This window comes from Tachypleus tridentatus, chromosome 3, assembly GCF_004210375.1.
Source record: "Tachypleus tridentatus isolate NWPU-2018 chromosome 3, ASM421037v1, whole genome shotgun sequence".
In the NCBI taxonomy this organism is placed as follows: domain Eukaryota; kingdom Metazoa; phylum Arthropoda; class Merostomata; order Xiphosura; family Limulidae; genus Tachypleus; species Tachypleus tridentatus.
Window position 1 is genome coordinate 33,053,047 of NC_134827.1, and position 25,728 is coordinate 33,078,774.

The 25,728-nt window shown below is 32.9% G+C and overlaps 1 protein-coding gene across 1 annotated transcript in view; it reads right to left on the reverse strand.

Moving 5' to 3' along the window:
* LOC143246652 (protein scribble homolog) overlaps nt 1–25,728 on the reverse strand; it is a 252,713-nt gene that overhangs the window by 85,943 nt on the left and 141,042 nt on the right. Inside the window, 9 exon segments of the mRNA XM_076493711.1 lie at nt 944–1,036; nt 2,790–3,566; nt 6,055–6,177; nt 11,439–11,516; nt 13,570–13,715; nt 14,375–14,504; nt 18,192–18,326; nt 22,335–22,693; nt 24,142–24,241. Of these exon segments, the coding sequence (XP_076349826.1) occupies nt 944–1,036; nt 2,790–3,566; nt 6,055–6,177; nt 11,439–11,516; nt 13,570–13,715; nt 14,375–14,504; nt 18,192–18,326; nt 22,335–22,693; nt 24,142–24,241 (1,941 nt within the window).

A 25,728-nucleotide genomic window follows, 5' to 3' on the forward strand; every position in this document is an offset into this window, starting at 1 on the left:
GTAAGTAAACTTCTATAATTGTAATTTTTCCCACTTACCAAACTGATAATGTTTTTTTCCTGAAACTCAGTCATCAGCATAATATTTACACATCATTATAAACATTTATTTGTAATCCTACATTTCTTCAAAATATACTTTTATTTTAGGTCTACCGTCTCAGTATCTTTGAGAGACATAACCGATTTATAGTGGTTAAAACCTTATTACAACTTGCATTTTTATATTAGTAAATTCTATTATTTTAATTTTAAATCACTTTCATCATTCTTACAGATGATCTTTACCTCACGAATATTGGTCCTTTTTATTACAGGTGTGTAGAAGAGTTTCTATGGTAACCTTCTGAATTCTTTACTACCCTCATGCCAGGTACATTTTTATTTATAGTCACAAATATAGTGTTCTCATTTACCACTGTATCTGATGTTGCTGGTAACCTTAACTATAATGTCAATATCTGCAGGCCTTACTCCTCATTTCACACTTGAAATTCTCCTTCACTCTAGTTCACCAACTGGAATATTTGTGGTGTCCTTTAATATTTTCTTCTCAAATTTAGTTTGATACGAGGTTTGGCATCTTTTCACTATTCAATAAAATTGCTCATACTTTCCTTAAAAAGTGGGCTGAGTAATAAGCACTCCCAAACTGTAAAGTGAAGGATTTATGGTTAACAATTTGTCGTCACACTCTGAAGTTTGTGAGTTGTGTGCTTTAAGAATGATGTTAAAATCCCAATATTCAGTCGGAGAAGCCTGGTGGTGGATGATGTTAACTGGTTGTGCTCCTTACAGTCTATCAGTTCAAAATTATGAAACAGATAAGTAAGCCCACCAAGAGGAAAAGACATTGTAATCGTTAACTTTTGTAAATAAATAATAACTTACTTCATATTTTATTTTCAAGTAAACTGATGAGTGACCACTATGAATAGACTTACCTGACAGCCCTCCTTATAGGGATCTGACTCACGACCTCCAGATATACTAAATCCAAGTCCATGATGACCTCTAATTAGCGTAGTGTAAACAATCTGAGAAATTTAAAAATATATCACGATATGGAAAACTCAGCAAGTACTCTAAACATGAAATTTAAAAAATATATCACGATATGGAAAACTCAGCAAGTACTCTAAACATGAAATTTAAAAAATATATCACGATATGGAAAACTCAGCAAGTACTCTAAACATGAAATTTAAAAAATATATCACGATATGGAAAACTCAGCAAGTACTCTAAACATGAAATTTAAAAATATATCACGATATGGAAAACTCAGCAAGTACTCTAAACATGAAATTTAAAAATATATCACGATATGGAAAACTCAGCAAGTACTCTAAACATGAAATTTAAAAATATATCCCGATATGGAAAACTCAGCAAGTACTCTAAACATGAAATTTAAAAAATATATCCGATATGGAAAACTCAGCAAGTACTCTAAACATGAAATTTAAAAATATATCCCGATATGGAAAACTCAGCAAGTACTCTAAACATGAAATTTAAAAAATATATCACGATATGGAAAACTCAGCAAGTACTCTAAACATGAAATTTAAAAAATATATCACGATATGGAAAACTCAGCAAGTACTCTAAACATGAAATTTAAAAATATATCACGATATGGAAAACTCAGCAAGTACTCTAAACATGAAATTTAAAAAATATATCACGATATGGAAAACTCAGCAAGTACTCTAAACATGAAATTTAAAAAATATATCACGATATGGAAAACTCAGCAAGTTCTCTAAACATGATACAATCTAAATATTTATTTCTCTTGAATAAACAATGGGAAAACAAACGTTTCCTGAACATTTAACCAATGGATAGAGCACTTCACTAAGTTTGTATGTTGTTTTTATCATTCAGGTGCTCTGGCCTGCTAACAAAACAGAAGAAAATGCACACTGGTTACCAAACTGTATTCCTCTAACATATTCTATATACTTCTTTCTGGAAGAAGCAATTTAACTTTACAAATTCAAATTGCATCACATGTTTGTATGGAAGAACAAGTACCCAGTTGACAGATATTTACAAGAATGTACCTGCTAATTACCAAAGTCAGTTCAGTCATCAGAGAAGACAAGATGGTCAGTTGACATTTACAGATAAACCACTTCATTCCACAAATCACGAAGTTGGGTTAATCTTAAATATCTATACAAAGTGTACTAGTTGCATAAACATAATAAAAGTCTGAGAGTAAGCACCATATACCCCAAACCTAGTTTTATCTCAGGAAGAGAACCCAAAACAAATGATGTACTTAAAAGGTAGTTAATAGCACATTTTGGTACTCCATATAAATTATTAAGTTCAGATAATATTCAGTGATCTTCTTTGAAAGAAACACTGCACTTAACAAAAAACAATTTCCTATTATGGTAAACACATTACAAACCTACAAGACACACGTGAGAAATGTGTCAGAGATTTTGTGATATAGTTATTCATGACAAAATACTGTAGAATTGACTTGAACATTTTCTAGTTGTTATTATAAAAGATGGAACATTCCTTACGAGTCTAAATACAATAAAAATTTAACAGCAACCTCATGTTTTACTTCATATGATCTAATACAAAGTTTTAAGAACTATCTCACAGAAGTCTTGATAAAAGATTTTAACACCTAATATTTCAATTTACGTGTGTCTTAATACAATATTTTATTTCACATTTCACTTTGCACTGGTCTCCCTATGATAAGACTGTAACACTTATTTTATATGGATCTCAATATAACATCAAACTAATTCTTACCTCATGTTTCAATTCATATTCCACATCCTCATCATGTACAGGTTCTGTGATTGAAGGTTCACTATCTTGTTGTGTTGTTCCAACAGTAGATGTTACCTCATCCTGATTTTTAATTTCGTGACTGAATGGACCGATACTTGGTGGAAGAAATGAGGACAATTCTGTTGAAACTGAAACACCATTCATTCTCTCTTGCTGAGTAGGCTTAACAACCTGATGTTGTTCATTGGGCACATCCAATAATTTCTGTCGAGCAAGTACAGTCATTCTTTGCTGGGGAATGGGTCTTTCGACTCTTTGTTGCTCAGTGGACGCACCCACCTCATGTTGTAGATTGTGCATATCCTTTCTTTGCTGGGGAATGGGTCTTTCAACTCTTTGTTGCTCAATGGACACACCCACCTCATGTTGTAGATTGTGCATATCCTGTCTTTGATGGGGAATGGGTCTTTCAACTCTTTGTTCCTCAGTGGACACACCCACCTCATGTTGTAGATTGTGCATATCCTGTCTTTGATGGGGAACGGGTCTTTCAACTCTTTGTTCCTCAGTGGACACACCCACCTCATGTTGTAGATTGTGCATATCCTGTCTTTGATGGGGAACGAGTCTTTCAACTCTTTGTTCCTCAGTGGACACACCCACCTCATGTTTTAGACTGGGCATATCATGTCTCTGTTGTTGAAAAGGGGTTTCCACACCTTGTTGTGTTGTAGGTATATCCATGTTCTCATCTGGTTCCTGTACTTCTTCAATTGGAGGTACTGGAGATGATAGCTGGAAACAAGTTTACAGAAATTTGTGATGATGGGAAACCCACTTGAAGTAAAAATGTATTGTGAAGACGGCTGATACAGGTATTAAAACTTATATTAAAATAAAGTAGAGAACATTTCAACCTTCTTAGGTCATCTTCAGGTTAACAATGAGAATTTTTGCAACTAACTTGCAGGGCACATCTTAGGGACAAGAGTGTAAATGGGTACAGAATTGTAGGGGGCGTTGCAGTATATGTTAGGTTATTAATTAGTATAGGTATAAAAGTGTTCCTTTACATTGGTTTAATTTTGGTTTCAGTTGCTGTATAAGTAGGGCTTCTCTGATTTTTAGTTTGTTTATATTTGTTTCCCAACTTAATATCTGGGTGTTTTCTATGGTTATGTTGTGTTTATTTGATCTGCAGTGTTCAAAAACGTGTGAAGGTGACTTTTTGTGTTCTTTGAATCAGGTTTTCATTTTTCTGCTTATTTCTCCGGTATAGAAGTTGTGGCAGTTGTTACATTGTATTTTGTAAATAATGTTGGTGTGGTGTTTGTCAATGTAGTTTTTACATAGTATAGACCTTAGTTTTGTACATGGTTTTTGAATAAATTTGGTGTTTACTGGAATGTTATGTTTTGTTGAGTGTTTTTCTAAAAGTTGGTTATTTTTTCACTGATATAAGGAATTACTTCACCACAACAATTATACGAGAAGCGTACATCTATAGTGTTTCTTTGTGTACTGTGTTATCAGTTTGAGCTCCATTATGTCTAAAAGTACCTACATTACACCATTGTTAACTGTATATGTCTAAAAGTACCTACATTACACCATTGTTAACTGTATGTCTAAAAGTACCTACATTACACCATTGTTAACTGTACCTGCCTGTGACATCCTAACAAAACTAAGAAACGTAAACCAGAAAATTATCAGAAGAAGAAATGACATTTATTTCATCCAATGGGAAAAACTAATCCCTAATTTTATGAAGATAAAACTATCCAAGAATTTTAATCAGTATACAAACAGTATCCATAATTTACAGAAAAGAACTGCTAAAAGCTAAAAAGCCATGTTAAAGTCAAAATATAAAGAACTAAATAACCTGCAGAAACAAAAAATGAATTTAGGCTATGAACTGGCCTGATGCATTCAACCAGACATTTGTGGACTCATACAACGCAACATCAATCAAATCAATAGTAAGAACGACAAGGAAAAGGTCTGCCACAACAAGAAATTAGATAAACTAAGGTGCCAACAACAAAAAAGATGCCAATGGAATGAACCGTCAACCAAACTCGTAAACATGCCCCACACGTAAAACTTGGATAAACTAAAGTTCCAACAACAAAAAACATGCCAACACAATGAACCGTCAACCAATCTCGTAATTAACAGATCTGGCCGACAATTAAGTAATGAAGAGATACATCTACTCAACAAAAGACTCAACTTCATAGTAATACCTAGAAATATTTCACCTGTCGAAATGAAAGCCTGTCTGGAATACCTGGCTAAAAGACTGGCGATCCATTTTACACAAACCAAAAACAATATATACTGCAGCGCCTCCTACAACCTTGTACCCATTTATACTCTTGTCCCTAAGACGTGCCTGGAAACAGTCAGTTGCAAACTCTCTTTGTTAACCTGAAGATGATCTAAGAAGGTTGAAACATTGTTCTCTATTTTAATAAAAGTTTTACTACCCTAACCAACTGTCTTTAGTGTGTGTGTTTCTTCTTATAGCAAAGCCACATCAGACTATCTGCTAAGCTCACCAAGGGGAATTGAACGCCTGATGTTAGCATTCTAAATCTGTAGACATACTGCTGTACTAGCAGGGGGGGGCAACTATCTTTAGAATATAAGTTTACAGAAAGTAAACTGCAAAGTGCAACAAAATCACAAATAGATCCAAATACATCTAATGTAAAGACCAAAGGTTACTGTAGTAATATTTTTTTACTTACAATTCTGTTAATTGTAATTTTCAAACCTGAGACTATACAAACTAAAGCATATAGACAAATTCGCAAACTAGTGAAAATGAGATTAAAATTCTTTTAGCATCATAAAAAATCACAACGTTGTGCAAGTTCAGTCATCAAGTTCCCATTAATAGTATGCATATGTATTGTTCAGTTATTTCTAACAAACAAAGTCAGAAATTAATAAACTTAGTTAAAGCATTTAAAAAAACAGAAAAAAACATAATTCTATTTTAATGGTGTTTGAATACTAAATGATATGAATAATTCTTATATATTTAACTTCGAGACCAATAAAAATATTAATCATAATGTGAACTGCAGGTATTCAAGTAAACTTAGTATTCACAGCAATAATGAAACAATGCATTCTAATTTTTATAAATAAGAATGTGAGAAACATATATTTATTGAGCTGTTTTCATCACTGATACCACGGTGAATTGGAAGTTAATATTCATCTATTCCTTAGTATATTTCACTAACAATAAACCTTAAGTAATCACCTTCGAATGACTAAAGTATTTTGGAATTTCACGCACGATTACAAGCCTAATTTCATTTCCTGCATTCTTCAGAATTTCTACAGCTTCGAAGTGATCCACGTCCACAACAGACGTTCCATTTACCTAGAAAATGTATGGTATGCTTTTTCATTAAACATTCACTGTTAAAATAAAAACACTACCCTAACATAAAATATGGCTTATTATTTTTACTAAAATATAAATTTCAGTGAGTCACGTGATATAGTCACTTGTTTAAAATTAGATGTTTGCAATATCAAAATACTAACACCATAGTTTCGTACAAATTATGAACTTAAATTACTAATATTGACAAGCTAAAATATAAAAAACCACGCATCTTTTACTCTGCTCAGACATGGATTATGTACCGAATCAAACACAGTGGCCCTGTTCAACTTTTTCCATTTTTGGAAATGGTCCCTTGCATACACTTACTACAATATGTGACACACAAATAACTAATCAACAGCTCAGAATGTCCCCTGAGAGTTCTCTTAGCCATTTCAATCTGTGAAAAGGTTACCATGTTCTTTCAATCCAAGTTTTCAAGGAAAGAGGTTATGTCTTTAACCTGCTTCAGGTTTAATATTCTTTAAAATTTAAATACATCTCAGTTACTAAGCTTAAAAAATGATAGTGAAATTCTATGGTATCAGTTATTTATGATTTTTTTATATTATTCAACTGTATACATGAGACCTAAAAAATTTTGTTTTTTGTCTTCCATGTGCAAAATTTTAAAAGGCTAAGCAACCAAGTACAAAGGTTGTAACAAGAAGAGATTATTGTTTGCTTCACTTCTTGATTTGTTGTTCTATATTTAAAAAAAAATCAAGTTTAATAATTTATTTCTAAATGGTAATAATCTATATACATAATGTATAATAATTGAAATATGATTGTATATTACAAAATACTAATCCATTAAAACACAGCCAAGACAGGGAAGGCTAAAGATCTGTTTTATATTACTGGATAGTAGCACGAGTGCACATGCCCCTGATCAATGCAAGTTATGTAATGTTAGCTATGCATAACAGTAGGGTCAGTATAATAAAATAATAAATATATATGTAAATATATAGCATTATGAGACTTGAGCTACTTAGTCTAAACATTTGTATTTTTTGTGTTATAATATGTAGTCATTCTAGCACAAAAAAAAAGCATAATTTACTTTTATTTCCTAATTTTTTTATGATGGTTACAAGGTTGGTCAAATTACAGACCCTATATAGTTAGAATATAGAAAATAACATAAAATATAAAGTCTTACTAAAAACAAATATTTGTAATGTATTTAGGAGGTTTTTAGAGATTATGAATATAATATTTGAAATTTCTGAAACAAAGAATAGGTTTTTTTTTAATTGTAACATGAAATCACTTTGCACTCAGACTAGTAATGAAACAGCCTATTTTAACAAACAAATCTTTAGTAAAATATTTCATTATAAAAACAAGATATTTTTCTGTACAAAATACTTGGAATCTTCATTAAAATCTACCAGATTTTGAGAAGATACACATACTGTATCAAAACTTACAGTGCAAATACTTAATGCGTGCAAATGTGCAGACAAACTTGTATATGTTATACTGAGCCTGTAGCAAAAGGATTAATTTCAAATTTCAACTTAATGTTGGAATTTCCAGAAATTGACAGAAAAAAATGTATTAAAAAATAACAAACCTACAGTTCCAAAACTGGTTCAATTCCATTTTGACAAAGATACAATTAAAGGAAATAAACACTTGTCAAACACATCATAAACATAAGGTATCAACTCCAGTAGTACATAAAAGCAAAAACACTGTTTTAAAATTAAAAGAAGACTTAGAAATGTTCCAAAAACAAAACAAAACACAATTGAATGTGATACAAAACTTCATTCCAGTGCTACATCACTTCTGGTGCGATATCCCAACTTTGTTTGAGTAGAAAACGTACAGTGAACACCCACCTTGAGATTTTAACATCACTTGAAAAAGGTAAATATAAAGTCCACTGGCAAGAACATCACAAAACTAAAGTAAGAACAAATATCTCAGAAAACTCCACACTTAAAACTACAGAAAACACAAGTGAAATATCTAATGGTACCCCAGACAATGTTCTATACCCTACCAACCAACACCTAATAGAACATACAAATTATCAAGAAGATAATCAGATTCACCTATATGACTCACAGAAGTATCAACTACAACAAGAACTCACTCCTGGAGCACCATATAAAATATATCCTAGAAAGACATTAAAATAATCAAGAAAGAGATAACATATCACCAGCTATAAAAGAGCTGCAGACAAACTACAATCTAATGATAAAAAAATCCCACAAAAGTAAAGGTTTTGTAGTCTTAACCAAACAGTTACCAAAAGTGAAATAGAGGAACATTTTCAAGACACTTCCACCTATACAGCATTAAATAAAAATCCAACAAAGGAGGAGAGGACAAAGGAAAAGCTAAAAAGATCCTTAAAAATCTAAAAGAAGAAAATGTTTTGACAGAAAAAATACAACTAATGGAATTATAATCATCCCACAGTTGTAAACCCAAACTCTATGGAGCCCCTTGAAGACCATAAACTTACCTTTAAGACTTATAGGGTAAGCATACGACTCTGCAACAGAAACCATACCCTGGTTACTAGATCAGCTATTTAAACCACGACTAAACCAGCACACTGAACCAATACTAAAGACCTGTTAGAAATGATACACTCTTTCACAAAAACTATGCAATGACTCCATTTAATTTTCCTTAGACGTAACCACCTTCTACCTACCCGTATACACAGAAGAAGGATGGACAGTATTACTAACTTCATATCTTCACTTGGCAACACTTTGTACACACAAACTAGTAACAATGGGTAACAGAGTATAAGTCATGTTCTCAATAAAAAACTAAAGCCCTTGACACATACTGTAAAAAAAAAAGGTTTATTACCACGTGTGGCATCAATACATCAACTACATAGTTGGGATACAGATTCACAGAAAAAAAACACCACAAAACTTTTACTAAAAAATTTCCACCTATTAGTTAAATTCACATTAATATTATCCAATACAGAAGGATACTTAAAGTTCTTAGATGAAGCTCTAAATATCCAAGACAGACAAACACACAGCTCATACATAATAAGACTGTAAAAAGGTAATATTTCTCCATTACAAAACACACCATCCAGAACAAGTCAAAAGATCAACAATAATAGGAGAATTAAAAAGAATAAATCACATCTGTTCCACACGAAGTGCCATATAAACAGCACAAAGCGATTTTAAAACACTAGTGTTATAAAAAGAACATCCTGAATATTACACTGACAAATGTTTTAAAATTACACAAAAAAAACAACATGAAAACACCAACTATGAACATTTTTTTCATAACAAAGGATACAATCACAACTATGATTTGCAAGGCCATAAAACAGCCTTAAATGACAACATACATAACACAACAACAGATAAAACGTCGAAAGAACTATTAGTTTCCTCCACATTCTCACAAACAAAATTTTACATCACAGAAAACAGAGCAGAATAAATGTTTCACATCAAAAATTTGGTCTATCAAATCATTTGTAATACACGTGGAGACACACGTATAGGAAAAACCGGAAGACCTTTTCACACACACGTATCTCAAAACACATCATTGCATTATACAACTATTACCAACACACCAGAACACTTCCGAAACAAACGTCTACCTTACAAAATTCCTCAGATTTTAAAGAGAAAATATATAAAAGCTACATTATTAACAACAACAACTGAAACAATAGGTGGTACACATAACGACACCACCATTCAAAAAACACATCATATCAATATATTTAACACTATTTCTTTCAGTTTAACTCGCATACTCTGGATTATCACACAGTCTTATATTTTGTTTTAACGCTGCTTACAAACTTTGTATTCTTTCCAGTTATTATTGTTTGTTAGAAGCTTCTATTTTCTGTCTATGTATATTTTTAGCTAATCATAAAACATATTGTAGTTCTCTTTGTTTTTATATCTCATAAAATACTTATGTAATGTACTCTTCAAAAAAAGAAACGCAAAAAGCAAAATTTGAGACATATTGTTAACAAGTTTATTCCGGGTAGTTTTGTATGACATGTGTGAAACTTTGCACATTCGCTGCTGAACATCCAAAGTCTGCAAAGGCGAAGTCCACGCTCACTAGGTGAAGTTTAACGTCACTCAACGTCAATAACGAATATGCACCCCGTGAGCATCAATAACTGCTTGGCATCTCCTGCTCATGGATGCGATGAGATGACGAATCACATCCTGTGGAATGGCTGCCCACTCAGCCTGCAAAGCTGCTGCAAGCTGAGGTAGAATCTGCGGTTGAGGTTGTCGCCGTTGCAGACGTCGGTCCAACTCGTCCCAAAGATGTTCGATGGGGTTTAAATCTGGTGATCTGGAAGGCCAGGGAAGAACGTTGATGTTGTGGTGTCTCAAGAAGACAGTGGTGAGTCGGGCTGTGTAAGGACGGGCGTTGTCATGTTGAAAAAACATCGTTGACGTTCACCATGATGGGTTGCACATGGGGCCTAAGAATCTCATAGATGGTTGCGTACGGTCTGATCGGAAATCCTACGCAGCTCTGGTATGGTTGAGGCAGTAGACGTCGCAGTGGTGGTCCTATCCCGAAGGTGACATAACCAGATGTAGCGATCTTGTGCGGGTGTAGTCACACGAGGTCTGCCAGATCGTGGACAGTCACGAGTTAATCCATGTTGTTAGTGACGATTCCATAGTCTTGTGATGGTGCTTGGGTGGACATTCACAGCTCTGGCAACATCTGATTGAGATTTGCCTGCTTCCAAGCGACCAATGGCGTTGTTGCGTTGTGCTTCTGTCAGTCTTGGCGTAACTGTATTGCGTGCCGGTGGCTTAACACTGAGCTATGGAAACCGAGAACCCATCACTTTTATAGGAATTTTGCACATGTTGCACGTGCAGATCTCTCAAACAAATTTATTGGACACGCATGCGTTTTGGCGAAAAATCCGATGCTTTCCTCTGTTTTCAAAGTGCACAACTTTTATTGTCATTTTGGTCTGACAATCAGTGCCTTAACACGTGTAACATCACATACTCTGAGCTTGTAACGTTATTACATATATTTCTCTTTAAAATAACAAAAATATTTCTTTTGCGTTTCTTTTTTGTGAAGAGTATATATTAGAATAGCTGTATAGTTAGTATTATAACATGTGCATAGCAAAGGAAAAAAATCGTTTATTTTAGATCAGCTAATACATGATAAAATAAAATGATAATTAATAATTGTATAATAAAATGTGTAAAATTTTGTTTTACCATGAGAATTTTGTCACCAATTTTCAAGCCAGACTGATGAGCTGGGCCTCCATCAGTGATGCGGGAGATGAAAATTCCCTAGCAAGAAAAACAAACAACATACCAAAGATAATAGCAGGAGTATATTTATCAGTGGTAAGTATTATGAGAAAACAATAGGAGTATATTCCTTACACAAAAACATTAAGAAATAATAAAGACAATAACTGGAGTATGTTTATCAAAAAAAATATTGTGATATAACAACAGGAGTATATTCTTTACAGACAAACATTAGGAAATAATAAATGAAGTACATTTATTAAAAGTTACAAGATACTGAGTATTGTTAGAAGGAGAAAACACCACGACAAAAACTAAAGAGATAACAAGTAGCACAACTTAAAAACTGAAACACATTTTCATTTGAAAATTACTCTTAACTTTAGATGTTTTTCAGACAACATTTCTTATTCAAAATCATTACAAGACTAATTTTACAGAGTTGGTATCTTGATGTTGGATTAAGTGTTATATAGAACTATATTACTTGTTACCTGATGTATTAAAACAAGGTGTTAAATGTAAAATGATTTTGTACCTTTCAAGTTTCATAATTTACAAAATTTTCTTCAGAACAAAAAAAGAAAGATTTCTGTAAAACTAAGAATATAAAATAATACACACTACAAGGGCTGTTCAAAAAATACGCGGACTGTTTGAATTGCACGGCTCCAGTTGGTTCCAGGGGAATCCGCTTGGTGTCGCTAGGTTCGCACAGATCAGCTGATTACGACGCCATTTCCCAATTCCAGATATCTTCATTTGTGTATTAGCTACGCGGTTTTAAGTGAAGTGCGATTTTTTTCGTTTGGCAGATTTCAGAATGAATGACCTGAAGGAGCAACGACTTGCTGTGAAATTTTGTGTTAAACTTGGAAAATCTGCGACTGAAACTTTTGCTATGCTTAACACGGCTTACAGTGATGTTGCTATGAAGCGTACGGCATGTTTCAAGTGGCATGAACGTTTTAAGGACGGTCGACAGTCCATTGAAGATGATGAGCGTCCTGGACGTCCATCCACGTCAACTGACGACCCACACATCGACAAAATCAACACCCTGTTGCGGGCAAGTCGACGTCTAACTGTCAGTAAGCTTGCTGAAGAGTGTGGGATATCAGTTGGATTTTGTTACGAGATTTTGACTGAAAAATTGAAGATGCACCGCGTTGCTGCGAAATTCAGCCCTCAGAACTCATGAGTTTTTGGCCAAACACTCGATCACTGTTCTTCCCCACCCCCCCTTCTCACCTGACCTTGCTCCTTGTAATTTTTTCTTGTTCTCCAAACTCAAAAGACCCTTGAAAGGAAGAAGATTTGAGACGATTCCCGAGATTAAGGCAAATGCGACGAAGGAGCTGGAGGACATTGCAAAAGAAGCATATCAGGACTGTTTCAACAAGTGGAAACACCGTTGGGATAAGTGTGTGCATTGGGGAGGAGAGTACTTTGAAGGGGTCCCAGACATGTAACTTCTAAATAAAGTACATTTTGTTTTATGACATCAGTCCGCGTATTTTTTAAACAGACCTCGTATAAGGCACCACAAAGGTACTGAATATAAAACAATACACATTATAAGGCACTGCAAAGGTACTGAATATAAAACAATACACATCATAAGGCACCACAAAGGTACTGAATATAAAACAATACACATCATAAGGCACCACAAAGGTACTGAATATAAAACAATACACATCATAAGGCACCACAAAGGTACTGAATATAAAACAATACACATTATAAGGCACCACAAAGGTACTGAATATAAAACAATACACATTATAAGGCACCACAAAGGTACTGAATATAAAACAATACACATTATAAGGCACCACAAAGGTACTGAATATAAAACAATACACATTATAAGGCACTGCAAAGGTACTTGAAAAATGTTTTGAGATATGGATACAAGATCTTCATCAGATAAAATCAGTTACAGTAGTTGAGTAATCTGATCTAATGACAATCGGTACCAGCACTTCAAAACATCACTGACAGAATATGTAAAGATGCAACCATTGAAGTGCCCAATAACTACAGTCTTCTTTGTCTAAATCTTCTCTTAAACACAAATAATCACCTCATCTTCTCCCTTGTAAGGTGTGGATCCCTTACCCCCAGCAATGCTAAGCCCTAGCCCTGCTGAGCTTCTACGGAGTATAAGACAATGTTCTTCTTCAATTGCCTCTGCGATGATAGCAACGGGTGGTGTAGTTGGTTGTGAAGCTAGGAAGGTGTAAAAAATTTAACTATGTTTAATCATGCTCCAAAGAATGATTAGAGACACGAAAAATTAAGAAATAAACAACCTAGTGATGGTCCAACTACAGACTGTTAGATACATAACTTCTCATTAAATATTACAGTGCAACAACAAACTTCTTCATACAATCACATTGTACTAGACCTGTAGCTTTCTTTGCATTAAAACACAATAATACTGAAATATCTCCACCCCATAAAATTAAAAATAACTTGAAGGGAACTTCTTTGTCTGTAGTTTCAACTGTACTATTTTAAAATGTTCCAGTACTACACTCAAGTTTTCCAGTAATGTTTTTTTTGGAAAAAACCAACACACAAAACAAAAATGTAGTGTTTAATTTGGACAATTACATATTGGTAGTATTTAAAAAACTTGAAACGGCACAAGAAAATCTAAAAACAAAGGCGCTTATTAACGTACATGTAAGAAAAAAATGTTACATTATTAACCAAGCTTTTTCACATTATAAAGAAACAAAAATAATTCAAGGCAGAGTTGTAGCACTTGAATATTAACCAATAATTTCATTGGAAACATTACACGTATGACAGATAACAAGCAATAAAACGAAACAAATAATGAACTTTACACAGTGTACAGTGAAACAAGAAATGCTCACAGCATCCAGGTGTTGATGTTCTCATGGTGTCTGTTTGTTGACTGAGTGGTCGGAGTTGAGGAGGTGATGGTGGGGGTGACGGAAGTGGTTCCTCTTCTTTACTTATTGTCTGTGCCAGAAGCTGAGAAACCTTCAAGAAATGTACAAAACATTATTCATTCAGTTAAAATTGATTAAAATAATGGTAAAAAAATGCAAAAAAACATTTTTCATGCTTCTCATGTGTTTATACAAGTTTATCAGAGAAATATTTCTAGGCTGATATAAAGTTCAACCTTTGAATATAAACAACTGATAATTCATTTACAGACAAAGTAAGATCACATAATGCTCTTCTCTCATGCTCTTTGAACAACCAGGTAATAACATATATAATTTTCAAAAGTTAACATGCACACCTCCATTTTGAAAACTAATAAATTTATTTGATATAAAAAACAACATTAATAAATGACTTTAACAGCTTGTTTTTACCTAGAAAACTAAATTATTAATTATATTTATTTTAACTAACAAACTTTAAAGATAAAAGTACAATAATATACAGTGTTGCAATCCTTTCTTTAGAAATCACATCTCAGGAATTTGATTTTTAATTCAAAATATTATTGGTTTACAAAATGAAACTAAGTTACTGTAAATTTGATGAAGAATAATCCAGATGAACAATATAAAGTTTGAAGAAGGTTTCAATAGGTACAAACTAAACTTTAGTAGAAGTTTAAAATTGTAACAAATATACAGGGTGCCCCAAAAAATGTATACACACTTTGAATGATTATAACTCAAACTTTCTTTTTTTACAGGTGCACCTGATTTGACATAATGGAAGAAGCAAGACTATAAGCTTTGAGAAAAAGAAATTTATCTTAAAGTGTTACTGGAAGTGTGAGAACATAGATGAAGTGTAAAGTTTAGAATGGAGTTTCAAACAGATCCACCAATGTAATTCACTATTACTTGCATCAGAAATAAGTTTGAAACAAATGGAATTGTTTAGGACATCCATAAAGGGGATTCTGGAAGACCATGGTTGTCCACCAGTCTCACACGAGAAGCAGAGCTTTGGAAAGTCTCCACCGATCTCCAAGAAAATCTGTTCGGCAGACAGTTAGTGAGATAGGAATCCCAAAATCGAGTGTCCATCGCATGTCACATTTGAAGTGCGTTCATTGGAAAAGTTTTATTTCGGCATTACTTCATGCCCTCAATGAAGATGATCCTGACCAGAGAGTTGAATTTTCTGAGTGGTACCTGGCAAAATCTGCAGAGGATGCACAGTTTCCAAACAAGATTGTCTGGAGCAATGAGGCCATATTTAAGTTAAATGATTCAGTTAATCGCCACAATTGCACCTAGGGGACACCTCAGAACCCACATGTTATTGTTGAACACCATGTAAATTTACCAGGGGTTACAATGTTGCATGGATTACCAGAGTTGGGTGTAATTGGACTGTTCATTTTTGAAAACATAGTCACTGGTCTCATTTATCTGAACTTGCTGCAAGAATCTGTCGTGCCACACATTCGAGAGCAATTTGGAAATGAGGAGTTTTATTTCCAGTAAGATGGATCACCTTCCCACTACCATCATAATGTGAGGGCCTATCTTGACAAAAAATTTGCTGAACAAATGGATTGAGCGATGAGGTAGCACTGAGTTTCCCCCACGTTCACCAAACAAATGGACTGAGCGAAGAGGTAGCACTGAGTTTCCCCCACGTTCACCAGATTTTTTTTTTTATAGGGATACGTCAAAGATAAGGTTTATAGCACAAAACCTGTAACAATCAAAGAGCTGAGAGCAGCAATTGAAAGATAATGCACCCAAATACCAAAGAAATGATTTGTGAAGTTTGCAATTCCATCTGTCCGCATTATCAGCAGTGCCTGGATCAGAAAGGTGATCAGTTCAATTACCTGTGATAACTCAAGAGATTCTACACTTGTCTTCTTAAACTTGGGTTACAGAACCTAGATATATTTTAATAAACATTGTACTTATAATCATTCAAAGTGTGTATACATTTTTTGGGACACCCTGTATAGTGCTTTGACAAAGTTACGTCACCATAAAGTACAAGTAGTTTACCTTGATGTAGGAATATACACACACACATCTGTACATACAGTCCGAAACAAAGAAGTCCTATGATTAATTAATGCTTAATAACTTCGCAAAAGTACCTTGGCATCACATGAGTGTTGGTTAAAGTGTGCATCTGTTTTGTTTAATTAAGATAGGTTTATTCCATTTCATGTTGTTGATGTCTAGTTCTTTGTTTAAAATTAAATAGTTTTTAACAGATGCACCACAATACTTTGTGTTGCAATGGTAGTAAACACAAAAGGGTGTTTTTATTATGTTCAGTAAATCTGGTTTCCAATTTTCTTCCAGTTCCACTGAAGCAGAATTCTGAACAGTTATTAACACGTTATTTTATAAAGAGATATATTATTTAATTAAAAAAAAACTAATTTGATAATGATTTTAACTTGGGGAAGGGGGGTTTGAAAAAACAAACAAACAGTAATTTTATGTTCAGTGGTAAGTTTTGTCCAAGTTTCAATTAATTTTGTACTGATATGAGAGAGAAATGGTAAACTGCAGTGTAATGTTATGTTGTTTTTTTTGGCTTATTAGTACCAGTTCTATTGCCAAGTAGGAACTTGTTTCTACAGTAAATTTTTGTTGTAGTGGTTGTTTGATATTTTTTGCACAATAATTTTTGGGGTGAATGAATGGCCACCTTATAAAGTTGATTTCTTTGTCAACATTGTTCATTGATCAGAATCTTGTGTTAATAATTTTTTTTTAGCGTGCTGATAACTTGTTTGGTTTCAGGAGCAGTTTGAATGCTCTTGCACTGAATATTTCTTTTTGAACTGTGTGTCAGATTTAAAAACGTTGAGGCTAAGAAAAGATAAGCATTTGTAGATTTTGTATTTGATGTTGTGTTACATAGAAACAAAGCTGGTATCAGTATTGTTTGTTGTTGACCAGAGAACTACACAAAGGTCTATCTGCCCACCACAAGTATCGAAACTCAGTTTCTAGCTGTGTAAGTCTGCAGACAAACTACTGTGCCACTGAAGAAGCAGTAAAAGTATCACTGACACATCTGTACGTGTACAGGTGGGGGAAATGTAGAGAACAAGTGTAACAGGATTTCTCCAGATGAAACTATCTATTTCACAATAATTTCTGATGGTGAACAGAGAGTTAGTTTTAAATAAATTCTAAGACTGGAGAAGGTATACCAAATTGTTGGTGAACAGAGAGTTACTTTTATGAAAATTCTAAGACTGGAGAGGGTATACCAAATTGTTGGTGAACAGAGAGTTGGTTATAAGTAAATTCTAAGACTGGAGAAGGTATACCAAATTGTTGGTGAACAGAGAGTTAGTTTTATGTAAATTCTAAGACTGGAGAAGGTATACCACATTGTTGGTGAACAGAAAGTTAGTTATAAGACTGGAGAAGGTATACCACATTGTTGGTGAACAGAGAGTTAGTTATAAGACTGGAGAAGGTATACCACATTGTTGGTGAACAGAGAGTTAGTTATAAGACTGTAGAAGGTATACCAAATTGTTGGTGAACAGAGAGTTAGTTATAAGGTATAGTTATAAGGTATACCACACTGTTGGTGAACAGAGAGTTAGTTATAAGGTACACCACATTGTTGGTGAACAGAGAGTTAGTTATAAGGTACACCACATTGTTGGTGAACAGAGAGTTAGTTATAAGGTATAGTTTATAAGGTACACCACATTAATGTATAAATTTGTTCGACTCCCTCATATGATATTACCTTTACTTCATCTTCCTTTGAAGGATTGATACGTTTATTCTTCAGATGGTGGGGTGTATCTCGGCGATGAAGTTTCAGTTCATACTCGGGATGGTTCTCAGTCTCAGAGGTAAAACAGACTTTTCGTTCTTCATTCTGTTAAGAAAAATAACTCTAAAAACCTTTAACAAATCAATCAGGAAATCTTTCAAAGTGCTTGAAATCTCACCCAAGTCTGTCTCAATTCCATGTTTAAAGTTTTGAAGTGAGAATAGAGATTAAAGCTACAAATGAACTTATACTGTATATGCTGAAAAATAGTTAAATGTTCTACATACTATAAACTTTTCTCCTGTAGCTACATTTGTTCTGTTTCTTATTTTTAAACTCTTTTCTGGAGAAACTTCCATTTAGACTTCACGTAATTAACTGATTTGTACTGGTCAGCAAATCACTTCATTTTTATTCACAGGAAGTGATTTATTTACCACTTGTTACTTTCTAATATGACAATAAACAGACTTTACATTAATAACCTAACTACATTTTATACACATAAAACATAAACACGAATTAAACGGTGAAACAATAGACTTGTAAGAAAAAGTGAAGGACTACATAACTTAAGAAAAACAGTAGTAATTTGTTCTTTGATAGATTGTTTAGGCACACTATTCATGATGAGACATTGGAATGGACGGCAACTGTCTGTTGTAGAAACACGTGTAGAGGATAAAGTTTCAACTGTCTTCTGACCAGCATGTGTAAACTGTGTTTTTTACTTACTAATCTATGCGTGGTTTGTTACTAATCTACCCGTGGACTGAGTGGTTCGTTACTAATCTATGTGTGAACTGAGTGGTTCGTTACTAATCTACCCGTGAACTGAGTGGTTCGTTACTAATCTACCCGTGAACTGAGTGGTTCGTTACTAATCTACCCGTGAACTGAGTGGTTCGTTACTAATCTACCCGTGAACTGGTTGGTTCATTACTAATCTACGCGTGAACTGACTGGTTCGTTACTAATATACGCGTGAACTGACTGGTTCGTTACTAATCTACCCATGAACTGACTGGTTCGTTACTAATCTACCCGTGAACTGACTGGTTTCTGAATATTTTTGTAACTTTCCTTGATCCTCTCAAAGCAAGCAGAATTTTGTCTGCTCAAAAACACTATGGATTTTTTTTTCATTGCAAAAGAAGATATTAACTTAATATCACAACATTTATTATAAAAAATAATAACATTAATAATTGAAGAAGTTTTATTGTTATTAGTTCAATTTCATATTGTTATGACTACAAACACTACAACCAGTAGTAACAGAGTTAATATTAATTACTGGTTTTTAAATTTTAAACAAAAGAAAAGCATTGACAATTCAAGAGATTTTGGAAAACAATAAGTAAATCAGTACATAATATGTTTGTAATTCAACCATCAACCATGTTAAGTGGTTCACTGTTGAGAATTACTCTCAGGTATGTGAAGGAATTACACAAGAAATAACATATAATAATAATAAATTGAAAAAAGTTCACATAGTGAGAAAGTAAATACACAATACCATGTAGAGTAATATAAAATAAAACAGTTTACATTCACTGTTGTTGGAACAAGAAGTTTATAACAAACAAGTCTGGACACTTTCATGTGTTCTCTTCAGTTCAACTTCTCTCAGTGAGAGAAACACACATAGTTTATTTTCTGACTCTCAGTCATCCCAAGTCCCTTGAGGGCATCTGACGTTAGTAAGGGGTTCAGTTTATAGTGACCTTTTAAAATGTTAAAATTTGGCAATTTTGAACAAATGAACTTTCTACAATAAGAAAACTGTCTTCAAAGGGTGATGAATTAAACAACAGAATTAAAATTTTAAAAATTTTTTACTAGCTATTAATAATACTTATAAAAGTGGATACATCATTTGAAACTATCACCTCAGTGGAATTGGTTAATACCAAATAATACTTATAAAAGTGGATACATCATTTGAAACTATCACCTCAGTGGAATTGGTTAATACCAAATAATACTTATAAAAGTGGATACATCATTTGAAACTATCACCTCAGTGGAATTGGTTAATACCAAATAATACTTATAAAAGTGGATACATCATTTGAAACTATCACCTCAGTGGAATTGGTTAATAATACTTATAAAAGTGGATACATCATTTGAAACTATCACCTCAGTGGAATTGGTTAATAATACTTATAAAAGTGGATACATCATTTGAAACTATCACCTCAGTGGAATTGGTTAATAATACTTATAAAAGTGGATACATCATTTGAAACTATCACCTCAGTGGAATTGGTTAATAATACTTATAAAAGTGGATACATCATTTGAAACTATCACCTCAGTGGAATTGGTTAATAATACTTATAAAAGTGGATACATCATTTGAAACTATCACCTCAGTGGAATTGGTTAAAACCAAATAATACTTATAAAAGTGGATACATCATTTGAAACTATCACCTCAGTGGAATTGGTTAATAATACTTATAAAAGTGGATACATCATTTGAAACTATCACCTCAGTGGAATTGGTTAATAATACTTATAAAAGTGGATACATCATTTGAAACTATCACCTCAGTGGAATTGGTTAAAACCAAATAATACTTATAAAAGTGGATACATCATTTGAAACTATCACCTCAGTGGAATTGGTTAAAACCAAATAATACTTATAAAAGTGGATACATCATTTGAAACTATCACCTCAGTGGAATTGGTTAAAACCAAATAATACTTATAAAAGTGGATACATCATTTGAAACTATCACCTCAGTGGAATTGGTTAAAACCAAATAATACTTATAAAAGTGGATACATCATTTGAAACTATCACCTCAGTGGAATTGGTTAATAATACTTATAAAAGTGGATACATCATTTGAAACTATCACCTCAGTGGAATTGGTTAATAATACTTATAAAAGTGGATACATCATTTGAAACTATCACCTCAGTGGAATTGGTTAAAACCAAATAATACTTATAAAAGTGGATACATCATTTGAAACTATCACCTCAGTGGAATTGGTTAAAACCAAATAATACTTATAAAAGTGGATACATCATTTGAAACTATCACCTCAGTGGAATTGGTTAAAACCAAATAATACTTATAAAAGTGGATACATCATTTGAAACTATCACCTCAGTGGAATTGGTTAATAATACTTATAAAAGTGGATACATCATTTGAAACTATCACCTCAGTGGAATTGGTTAATAATACTTATAAAAGTGGATACATCATTTGAAACTATCACCTCAGTGGAATTGGTTAAAACCAAATAATACTTATAAAAGTGGATACATCATTTGAAACTATCACCTCAGTGGAATTGGTTAATAATACTTATAAAAGTGGATACATCATTTGAAACTATCACCTCAGTGGAATTGGTTAATAATACTTATAAAAGTGGATACATCATTTGAAACTATCACCTCAGTGGAATTGGTTAAAACCAAATAATACTTATAAAAGTGGATACATCATTTGAAACTATCACCTCAGTGGAATTGGTTAAAACCAAATAATACTTATAAAAGTGGATACATCATTTGAAACTATCACCTCAGTGGAATTGGTTAATAATACTTATAAAAGTGGATACATCATTTGAAACTATCACCTCAGTGGAATTGGTTAAAACCATTGTTTAAGTTTTTTAATTACGACGTAATAAAAAACTGGCAGAAGAAAGAAGAACAAGAAATTCAAACCTTCAACTACGATATTTACAAACATTACCAGAACTTGTGATTCTGTCATTACGTAAATATTGTTATAAGAGGACACACTGTGCAGTATTATGAAGCTCTGATAACCTATTGAACAGATACTTAAAATACATTTGGATGAATAAAACAATACAAGCCTACCACCTGCCTGATATCCAACTTGCGTTCAGATGTATAAATATATATGGTAGATGCAGTTTAATGTATCGTGGTGTATCACAGGTTTTTGGTAATGATTTCAAACCTCTATCCTGAACTTTCAAATTTCACTAACATTGTACTCCTTGTATACACTTCACTCACACAGAAAGTTACAGTTCTACTAACTTACAACAAACAGCACACACATCTCAAAATTACCATTAGAATAAGTACTCCATGAATTACCTTCCTAGAATGATTGGTATCAGACTCTTCTGATGCAGAATGAAGTTCCTCTTCCTGTATGTCTTCTTCTCTGAAGTTATCAACCTCTGATACTTCAACGTCCAAGCTGCGTTGTGCAATAAGATTGACATCAGATGCTCGAGGGTTGGTTGAAGCCATATGTGCTACAGTTCGTGCTTGTTCAGGTTCAGTTTGTGCCAACTGGATGTGGTTCATAGCTTTCTCACTTTGTAAGATGTCTTCCATTTTGTGCTTGGATAGTCTGGGCATTGGAACTGGTTGATCAACCTTTTTAAGTTCTTCAAGAGATTCAAAATCTCTTGGAACATGTTGTGATGAAGTTGCTACTTCTTCCCTGCCTATGAACACATAAACAGTTCATTCATTTTATCATTTTCCAAAAATAAAACTGTTCTTTTTTTTAGGTATAAAAGCATAGCACTTTCAAACCTCAGGTTTTAACAATAAAGAAGATGTTTCTCAGACAGTTAATAACTTAAACCATACATTGTATAATGACTTACTGATAGTTTCAATGTATAGAGTTCTGTCAAATGTCATTTGTTGTCTTTATCTACTTGTTCGACAAGACACAGTACTTTTCATGACAAAATTACATCATACAAAAACATGAATAATTGGGTGGAAGAATATTTAAATGATAAATAATACATCTTACAGCTAAATCGTTACACCTATTAAGGCAAAACAGTGAGAAACAATCATTCCTCTAATGTAATCTTTTCAATACAAAAAGGAAATAAGTAAACATTCAATAATAACAAATTACTCAGCATTAGGTTTGGCTTTTAATGGGTTATTGGTAATAGCTTGAATTTATGGATTCATAAAAAAAGCTAAGTTTTATCATTACAATGACCATTTTTTATGGTTCATTACAATACAGAATATTTTATTGCACAAATATATATTCAGTAGTTGGAATTATGCCAGATAAATGACAGTGAGTAACTCCATGTTATGGTTTGAAGATTGATAGCTAATCAGACTTGAAACAAACATGCTCATTGTAAATGTTTGTAAGGCCCAAATTATGAAATGTTTACATGTTAATGTTTCATTTAAATGTCAACTTTCCTTCCTAACTATTTACACCAGACAACTAAATTTATCTTTAATGTTTCTGTTAGTAATTATTGTAACATCAACATTGTCAATGCAGATTGTAATTGTCTTAGCTCACTTATTGAGATAATATTAAATAACTTGTATTTGTGTTTATGTCAAAAGCTGTTATATCCATCTGCCATCATCCCCAATTTTGGACAACTGACCAGAAGGAGGTCATCTGATCAACAGCACCTTTTGATCTTCCATTCATACTAAGGAAAAAACTGTCACTCTTATAACATACCTACAGCCTAAAAGATGGGGAATATTCTGTCACTCTTATAACATACTTACAGCTTAAAAGATGGGGAATATTTTGTGGTATTGTGTCCAGATTCAAACCTGATTCACCCTCTTTAAACAAAGAGAGTTCTTCCATAGATCAACCCATGTCCCTATACAACAACTATTATACATTTGTTTTCTGTATCCACTAATTTCACTGCACAAGTGACAACAATCATGACCGTGATAATTTTATCTTTTTATTCCACAAATAACAACTAATTTTATGATACTCTTTAAGACACACATGTAAAAAATAAATTTTTATAACAATATACAATAAAACTTACTTCTTTGATCATACTTAAATAAAATCTTTACATAAAAATGAACAACTTTATGTACAAGTAAAAATAACACAAGAATCCCCTTCGGGGTAGAAGTAACAAACCTGAAATATGGTTGACAACAACTGGTTCTTTTGAATTAGTTACGTCCTCATCTACTGAGGCACGGTGAGGTCGGAAACTTTCCACTACAGTATCCTCATTCTATATAAAAGAAGAGGAAAAAAATATTAAGCAAACATTTTAATTTTCAAACATAAATAATGAATCTTTCAGTCAAACATAAAAATAATTATAACTTAATTTTTCAATGATAATGTGTGAAGACCCGATACATTTAATAGCCATTAAATGGTCCTTCCAAGAATAAGCACATAAAAATGTTTGAAAGAAGGGGTGATACTGTTGAGTACAAGAAAACGTTTGGTAATTTTTTTCATTTTGCAATTATATTGAATGTAAGCTTATTGCATGTTTCTTACCGTGTTTCTCCGATAATAAGACCTACCCATAAAATAAGACCTAGTGTGATTTTTTGGGGATAGTTTTAATATAAGGCCTACCCTTAAAATAAGCCCTAGTTAAGAATGGCAGGAAGAGGAAAAAAATAAAAAAAAAATAATTTATTAATTAGTTTAATAGTTAGTTAATTAGTTTGTTTAAGTATTAATCAGTTAGTTTAATAATAGTTTATTTTAAATGGTTAGTTTAATAGTTTTACTTTGTAACTTCATTTTTTTAACATATCAAAATAAGACATCCCCCGAAAATAAGCCCTAGTGTCATATTTTGGAGTGAAAATTAATATAAGCCCTGTCTTATTTTCGGAGAAACACGGTATTAGATATTAATGGGTGATCTAGTTCCACAAGTAAACAGAATGAGAGAAATTAGTTACTCCCTCAGTCAATTTTCTGTTTTAATAACATATGTTGAATATGTACAGAAATATTGACTAAGGGAGCAACTAAGTTCTCTTATCCTGGTTACTTGTGGAACTAGATCACAAAGCTAGTGTATCACATGTACTTTCTCATCCAGAAGACTGCTGTAATATAACACACAGTGCATATAAAAAGACAGTGATAACTCCTACTAGCAAGCTAGGTGATGCTCCATGGATACAAAATTCTTTGTCTTACAGTGAGAAAGACCATATGTCATTTGGGTGGCATCTGTCCTGACAAGAATAGCATTATTATTCTAATATAATGCCATGAATTCTCAAACAGATATATACACAAGATAACATGATTTTATAGAAAACTGAATACCATCAAAGATACTGATCTGATACACATTCCAGTAAAAATACCAAAATATACTTGCCATTAAAAGTTTTGACTGTTATTTATGAGTGTTGGAAATAAATATTATTTCACTGTATGATATATTATGTCCAATCTTTTTCTTATTTAGATCCAGTGAAAATTTATATTTTACTTTGTGAAACCTTATTTGTTGAACCTACAGATGTTCTATGGCTCTTATCAATTACTCATACGGAAATCAGTGAATCTGAGAATACCACAAGCAAGATCAGAAAGGAAGAAGTTAAAAAAAAAAATTGTAAAAATTAAAAATAGGGATTTATACCAAAACAATTAGCTAGTGGCAAAACAGTGAAGCTGGTGCGTGGTCTTAAAATTACAAATGTTCTGAGGCATTCCATCCAATCATATTACTTCATA